This window comes from Setaria italica, chromosome II, assembly GCF_000263155.2.
Source record: "Setaria italica strain Yugu1 chromosome II, Setaria_italica_v2.0, whole genome shotgun sequence".
Classification (NCBI taxonomy): domain Eukaryota; kingdom Viridiplantae; phylum Streptophyta; class Magnoliopsida; order Poales; family Poaceae; genus Setaria; species Setaria italica.
Window position 1 is genome coordinate 30,576,224 of NC_028451.1, and position 8,352 is coordinate 30,584,575.

General features: G+C 47.5%; 1 protein-coding gene across 1 annotated transcript; it reads right to left on the reverse strand.

The window, feature by feature from the left end:
* Nucleotides 1-2,344: 2,344 nt before the first annotated feature.
* Nucleotides 2,345-4,850, reverse strand: LOC101778593 (zinc-finger homeodomain protein 9). The gene is made up of 2 exons (XM_012843423.2): nucleotides 3,158-4,850; nucleotides 2,345-2,407 (listed from the first exon to the last, which is right to left on the reverse strand). The coding sequence occupies exon 1, from the start codon at nucleotides 4,580-4,582 to the stop codon at nucleotides 3,479-3,481; it is 1,104 nt and encodes a 367-aa protein (XP_012698877.1). The 5' UTR covers nucleotides 4,583-4,850; the 3' UTR covers nucleotides 2,345-2,407; nucleotides 3,158-3,478.
* Nucleotides 4,851-8,352: the final 3,502 nt, after the last annotated feature.

Below are 8,352 nucleotides of genomic sequence, written 5' to 3' on the forward strand. Positions count from 1 at the left end.
TTATAAGCCAGCTCGTTGGATAGTCATTCTGGATTATAAACTGAGGGGGTGTTTGGATACGAGGTAGAAGTGTCACATTGGATGTTTGGATGTTAATTAGAAGGATTAAAAATGAGCTAATTATAAAACTAATTGTAGAACTCATATACTAATTCGCGAGATGAATCTATTGAGCCTAATTAATCCATGATTAGTACATGTTTACTGTAGCAGCACATTGTCAAATCATGGACTAATTAGGCTTAATAGATTCGTCTCGTGAATTAGACTCCATTTGTACAATGAGTTTTGTAAATAGTCTATATTTAATACTTTTAATTAGTATTCAAACATCCGATGTGACGAGTACTAAACTTTAGGGGGTGTGTCCAGACACCCCCTGAGTTGCTTGGATCGGCTAGATGCTTTTTCCTATCAGCCTTCCATCAACTCTAGCTGATCCACACAAACAAAAAAAGGTCGTTGAGAGCCACAGTTACGTTTCTAGCCTAGAGAACAGTAGAAACTCTGACAATTTTTTGCCTCTGGGATTCTAGGTGTTGCAAACCAGCATATTTGTTTTCATTATTAACACAAACACATGTCCATATGTGACAAATGGAACGGTCATTTAGAATGTGAGAAAAGGAATGGTCATTTTTCTTCTGAAATCTGTGTGCTCCACGGAGGCCCTAGTTGCACTTATATTACCAAGTACAGGTAACCCTAAGGAATAAACAAGTGAGAAGAAGGGCAAAGTAACATGTTCCAATCCCATTAAACAAATGCAGATCCAGCTTCCATGTGCAATCCCCATGCCCCATGCCAGCATCAAATCCCTAGTATTATAGTAATCCCAGGTGTAGCATGATTACCTGGGAAGGCACCTTCTAATAGTAGGAACATCCCCTCATCAGATTAACAATAGTTCATTTGGGGAACCTAACCAAAGGTAGATCAGGATAGGGAAATGAGGAATCTCAGCTGGCAACGCACCGGGCGTGCAGCAGGGCAGGGATTATTGTTTTGTTAGGGTTTTGCGGCCATCTCATGAACCCCAACAACCCAGCAAGCAGATCTTTGAAGCCCATCACGAGCACAGGATAAAGCATGATGATGAGGAGCATCCATATGATGAGTTCCCCTTAAAGAGGCACCAGCATCACCGATCACATTAACAAAGTGATAAATCTTCTCAAAATAAAAAAAATCGGTTGTTTCTCGATGATGGAGTGTTTCAATATCCTGCATAGTGAGGTACACGCAGCCTTTCGCCATGGAAAATAACCTCCTTTAGTTACCTTTATTTTTTTAAAAAAACCTCCTTTAGTTACCTCCTAAATTGCACATTTTAATATTTGACCATCAATAACTTCAAAAAATCAAATAGATCTCTCATATATAGATCTTTCTATAAAAATAGTATATTTTTATAAACATTGATAGTCCAGCAAATGTTCAGTACAGTGTACTGTTAGATCATTGACGGAAATACAATAAAGATTCGATTTGCATCAGAAGGGACAAAACAATGCTCCATTTTTCTGTGGCAAACCATAATTACTTAAATTATGAGGTGCCACTGCAGAGGGTAAGGGACTCTCGCCATCGGCAGATATGTGATAATTGGCGATCCTGTAGAAAGAACCAAAAAGAGGCGTTGGGACCACAATGCGGTGAATATCATTGAGAGCAAATCATGCGTGCGTTTGTTTAGCAGCCGCAGCGCAGGTGCAAACATCGATTGCGCTCTTTGGGAATTGAGCAGGGAAGATCGCCAAAGCAGCGGACGCAGGCAGGCGAAGGTGTAAATAAAAAACAAAAGAAAAAAAAACGCACATCTTTTTCACCCTGCCTGGCCTGCGCCCTGCGCCCTGCGCAGCGCTGCTGTCAGGACGCCATGCCTAGGCTAATGCCATCACGAGCGCAGAGGCAGCTACTAGTAGCTCACTGCATGATTTGGCTTGTCACGGCAGGCCAGCAGCCGAGCCCCATCCCCATGGCCTCCGAGCGGCCTTTTCAGCGTCAATGGCGGCAGCTTTTGGAGCCCCACGTCCTCCCAGCGCGACAAAAAGCATCGCCTCCCTCCTCATATTCCATCCCATCACCCACAGTGCCGGCGGTACGAGGCCGAACAGCGCCCGCCATTTACTTGCCCTTTTTAGCGCTAAAAACATTCTTAGGCCATGTTTAGTTACTCCCAACTCCCAACTTTGACACTATGCAAAAAGAAGATTCCTCATCACATCAAACTTGCGGTACATGCATGGAGTACTAAATGTAGATGAAATTAAAAACTAATTGCACAGTTTTGTTGTACTTTGCGAGACGAATCTTTTGAGCCTAATTAGTCAATATTTGGACAATAATTCACAAATACAAACGAAACGCTACAGTGTGCTACAGTGCTGTAACAGTAATTTGGCACCTCCCAAATTCCCCAACTAAACAAGGCCTTAGGACAAAGCGTCGCTGCCTAATTGCCTACCCCTGCCCCAGCTCTAGATCCTTATCTATCCATCAGATCAGATCAGTCTCTAAAACTGTACGACCGGCCTGATGGCTGCCTGTGCTCTCGTCGTCTCTGCGCTTTTGGCGCTAGAGTTGTTGCGAAGCAAGCACTTTTCATGGCTTCAATGCCTGCCTTCCTGTTCCTGACTAGTGGAAGGGGTTAGGAAGAGTTGGAGGCGAAACCATTGCCGGATGGCCAGAACTACACTTACTGATGTGACCAGTACTGTACTTGGTATGGAGCTCGGCAAGCATTTGCAAGCAGTACAGTACAGGTGTGGATCTGTGAGAGCTTCAGCTCAGGTTAGCCTGGCTTCAGTCTAGCTAAAAGGTCACGTTAGTTAGCTAACAGAATCTTAGTACCAAATCATGCATGCAAGTATTATAATAGTGCCCTGCGACTGCTAATCATGGGCTTAGCCATCATCCTACTCCTAATGGCAATCACAAGTACAGAGCAAGTCAATTAATTTATGAGGGGAACAGTGCTCAGAGGAGCAAGAGGGGAGGCTGCTTCCGTTCGGCGCAACAAGCCACAGCACAACAGCATGGGATCCTAGGAGTCTAGAAGCAAGAACCCTCGCCCTGCTTTGCTCCTCTGAGCACGGCTCTTGAATGAGCTCAGGCCATGTTTAGTTAGGCCTTGTTTAGTTGGCCAATTTGGCACCTCCCAAATTCCCCAACTAAACACGGCCTCAATCAAAGAGGACAAGAACAACAACCAAGAAGGCTAGGCTACAACCTCTTTTGGTTGGGATGGGATGGGATGGGATGAGATAATCTAATCCTAAATCAGCATCAGCATCGGATCCCAAGAACATACGGGGGAGGAAGCTTGGATTTCTAGGCATGGCGCACGGCGGCGCATGCTTTCTTGGGGTTAATTTCTTAGATGGAAATTCTAAGGGAAAAAAGGAAAAAGAAATGATCACTGAAATTAAGCTACATGTTTCTCTCTCCATTCTCCCTCCCCTCTCCCCTCTCTAGTTTATGCGGACTGCGGCGACGAGGGTCCGTTGACGTTGTCCGGGTGGCCGGCGGTGACGGTGGGGGCGGAGGAGGCGGCGCCGTTGATGTTGAAGCCGGTGGCGGTGGGCGGCGACGAGGTGAGGACGGGAGGGGGAGGGGTGATGGCGGACGGGCTGAATGACGGTGCGGCGACGCCGGCGTTGGCGGTTGAGGTGTGGACCGGCGCGGCGCCGGCGCCGGGGCCGGCGGGGGCGGAGGAGGAGGCGCTGCGGCGGGCGCTGTGGCCGCCGAGGAAGTTGTGCTTGTTGTTGTGCATCCAGACCTTGAAGACGCCCTTGCCGACGCCGATGTCGCGGCACCACTCGTCGACTATGGCCTCGTCGCGCTTCTGCAGCCGCCACCCGAGCCGCTCCGAGAGCTCCTGCATCCGCTGCTTCTGCTCGGCGGTGAACTTGGTGCGGAACCGCTTCCTCGGCATCGCGCCCCCGGGGGGCGGCGCGCTCGACGGCGTCAGCTGGGCGGGGGGCAGCCTCTGCGCCGCGGCCCCCTGCGCGCCGGAGCCGAGCGAGAGCAGCATGTGCGACGCCGACGGGATTGTGAAGTACGCTGGCGGGGGCGGCTGCTGCGCCACCGGCGCCGGCACGTGGTGCGGCGGGGGCGGCGGGGACACCGACCGCTCCTCGTCGTACTCGGAGCCGTCCGAGTCGGAGTCGGAGTCGTCGGCGACGCCCGGGAGCCGGTCCTCGGGCGTCTCCTCGCCGCCGCGGTGCGGCTGGCCGTGCAGCACGCTCGGCGGCACGGGCGGCGGCGGGAGCGCCAGCGGCGCGGGCGGCGGAGGGGAGCCCTCCACCGCCCGGCGGTGGAAGTTGCGGTGGCACCCGCACGCCGCGCACTTGAGCGACGTCGGGTCGGCGGGGTTGGCCCCCGGCGAGGGCATGAACTCCCCGCAGCCGTCCACGGCGTGGCCGCCCAGGCTCGCGGCGTGGTTCTTGAGGCACTCGCGGTACAGCGGCTCCCCCGCTGCCGCCACCGCCGCCGGCACCACGGCCGCCGGCTTAACCTTCTTGACGGCGGCGCCGTTGGGGAACATGAGGGGCTTGTACTTGACGTCCATGGCTTCCATGCGGCGCCCCCACTCGGCTTGGCCGGGGGCGGAGAGACACACACAGGGTGGAGAGATTACCTCTAGCTCCTAACCCTGGGGCTTTAGCATGGGACGACGGGTCAAGGGAGGAGGGAGGAAAACAACAGGTAAGGAGGTGAAGAGAGGGCGAGGAGATAAGAATAAAAGGGCAGCGGCAGCTGCAGGGAAGGCTAGTGACTAGTGAGAGAGAGAGAGAGAAGGGGGAGCGAGAGAGCAAGCTCTTCTACACAAGGGAGAGGAGAGCTCATTTACTCGTGCTATTAGTGAGCCGGAAAAAAAACAAGTTTTTGAACGATACTCCATCTTGAAGATAGATCAGTGACGACATGGGCTCGAATCCGTTGGAATTTTGCAGGGCACGCATATCTACCGTTGGATTGAGGATTAAGGGTACTGTGCCATTTGAAGAAAATGATATTAGGTGACGCCGGGGTTGTTTTCTTTTCTTGTTGGAACCTCGGCGTGTGAGGTATAGCTGTGACGACGTCACGGTATGGCATATGTAAGCCGTTGTTATACAGTTGGCACCAACTATAAGATATTCAATCCAATTTCACAACTACAAGAATTAAATATTTTATACTCAATAAAATACTGGTATTTCTTAGAGATAGATGATGACGACATATATACACGCTTGGATTCTTTTTTGAAAACAAATATGCACTTGGATTTGTCCACACGGTTGCATTCTTAGTTCATACAGACCTCTCGGGGTTAAGAATCAACGCTAGTGTGACCACATAGGGGAACCCATGACCAATGTCTGTTTTCGTTTGACCACATGCTAAGATTTTTATCATATGTAACACACTGCTAGCAGATTCCTTTTATACTTCCTCCAAAATTATTTTCTTTTTATTTCCTCATCTTGTATATGCAAAAAATCAAATCAAGCATGGTTTTTGTCGAATTGGCCCCTTTAAAAGTCCTAGTCAAGCTCTGCCAATTGTGGCGTCATTTTTAGTTTTTTGAACATCGGCCTGAGGTGCAATTTACAACGTCACCATATGCAAGCAGTTGTTATATAAGTTGTCACCAACTAAAACAAGTTGTCACCAACTAGGCAAATATAGTAGTTCAATATCATGTGATGACAAGAATTAATTGAATTACACTATTTCTTGAAATATAGTTAATGATAACATATGCACTCTAATCCATAGTTGATATATTCTTTAATATATAGCTAAGAACCAAGCGATTTCGTAATAACAGAGTAAACCATGACCAATGGTTGTTTTTGTTTAACAGTCGATTCAACCATCCATTTAAACTTTAAGGTGTCTTCGTTGTTCTCACAAATTTTATGTATGTGATGATATATTGTTGATATACATCATCATTTATTGTTCAATAAATTGAGTTTGCCTTCAATCTGGCCTTAAAACCCAACCTATTCCATTTGCATTCTGATCGCTCAATGGCAATTTCACATTTGAGAAATTTTAGGTGACACAAATTTCGTTGGAAAGCTACTGTATACATCGTCATACATCAGCATGTCATATGAAAGTTAATCATGTATAGCGGTATTATTTCCCAATGGTTACCTGTTGCCAATCGTTATCGTTTCATTTTTAGTAATTTTCTTAGCTAATTATCGTTTCCTAGATGATTAGGATTTTTTTCTTTTAAAGGATAGATTATTGTGAAAAACATTCCTGATAAACCGTTCCCAACAAGGTTGTAGACACATAATTATAGGAACGAGTGTGCATGCTTCATAGTGAGTGTCTGCTCATGTACGGTGTTTTAAAAAAAATATCATTGTTAGGAAACTTTTGGTCATGTACCATGATGCTCCTCTTTGCAATGCATGATTCCCAAAACACAGATAGAAAAAATATAGAAATGGAGTTGCATGTCATTTGTAATATTACAGGAATAGAGAAGGCATGATATTCTCTAATTGAACATTTAGATAAACACATGAATTAAAAAAGAGAGAAATACATACAAAGATAAGTTTCCCGAGAGGTTGGCATCATGTTATATTCCCCAAATTTTTTATGGATCAAGCTACTACATAAGAATTTTGAAATACTTCACGAAGACCAATCCTTTGTTTGAACCGACAGGAATAGTCCGTAGTTCCTGAATGTTCTGTTTTCTGTTAGTGGAAAAACTATGTTTCTAGAAAATCCGAAACAAACTACAATTTGAGATGGAGAATGTATTTGGAGAGCAATTCAGCTTCTACAGGTGCCACCAAGTAATGCACAGTTCAATTACGATTCTGCAATCTTTTCACCAGATAATGTTGTGGAAAAGTCAGCTCTCGAGTGTACCTTCACTGTATCGTCCGGAGAGCCCATACCATTGATAGAGAAGTACTATAGTACACGGCTACAGCTAGTCGGACCATTGAGACTGGCCTTATATCCAAATCAAAACCTTAACTAATAATCCACCCACGATCACTTGCATAACTCCAGAACCAGAACACAGTCACGAACAAAGCTGCCATCAACCATGCATGGGGCATTCAGGCAGCGTCAGCCGCTTCGGGGTGGGGGGTTGCGTTAGAGCAACTCCAACAGAGTTTCTATTTAACTCTCCAAGTTAAAATTTGGGAAGTTAGTAAAAAAAATGGTGGTCCAACATAATTGCTATTCAGTTCTCCATCCATTCAAACTTTCCCTCACACTTCCAAACTTGGCAAGCCAATTTGCCTTGCTAAAATGTGAGTCCCACACGCAGTAATTGTCAGAATGGAGAGTGCAAAATGAAGAGACTGTTGAAGTGAATGGAGAGTGTATATTTTTAAAGAGAAAACTAGTTGTTAGGATTTACAATATGGAAAATGGCTCTTACGTTACGTTACGAGCCCCTCCTGGCTTTAGGCGTGCGGCGCCCGGAGACTTTTGGGACGTATGCGTGCGCGTAGGTCCGCCTGGCCGGCCCTCCCCCACGGAGGAACTCGGAAACGGAAGAGGGGTCAGAGCGAGGGGTGATGACACGGAAGCAAGGTCTAAATGGAACAGGTGGTGCTCATAAATTTGGCCATTTACTCCCTGATGGTGCGGTGGTTGGAAGGGCATCACGCAAGGGGGGCGAAGATCCGGCCGAAACGGATTACGTGCACGCGTGATGACTCCCGTCCCCGATCGCCACGCGCGCGCGGAATCGGCCGTCGGATTGGCACGGCGCTGGCCCGGGTGAAGTAATTAAATGGAGCAGTGTGTTACTAGCACCGTTTCGGCCTGGCATGCACTTGATGGTTTTGGACGTGAGGTGGTGTAGCCGTGTAGGGGGGCTTTGACGCTTTTGTGGTTGTGGTACAGTGCAGCACAGGCACAGCGATGCCCATGGCGTGCCTGGTGACGCAGTAAATACAGATACCGGTAGAAGCGTTGCCGATTGCAGCGTGGTACGCAGAGGTGGGGGTCAAAAGAACAGGACAGCGCGAGCGCGTCTGTGGCCTGTGGCTACACGAGAGCCGGACAACCGGTGCCGCTCGTAAGGTACGAGTAAACCGTAAACGAGCAATTCATGAGCTAGAGTGTTTCTTTTTTTAGGCCCTGTTTGGGAAGGGCGTGTTAAAATTTAACAGGGTGTTAAACTTTAACACCCTCAAATAAAGGTGTTAAACTTTAGTATCTTGAGGTGTTTGGATGATCTGTTAAAATTTAACACCTTAGGTTGTAATTGACAACTTTACCCCTCATTACTCCTCTCAATGGCAGCCAAATACCCCTTCTTCCTTCTTCTCCTTCCTCCTCCTTCCTTCTTCCTCCTTTCCTGTG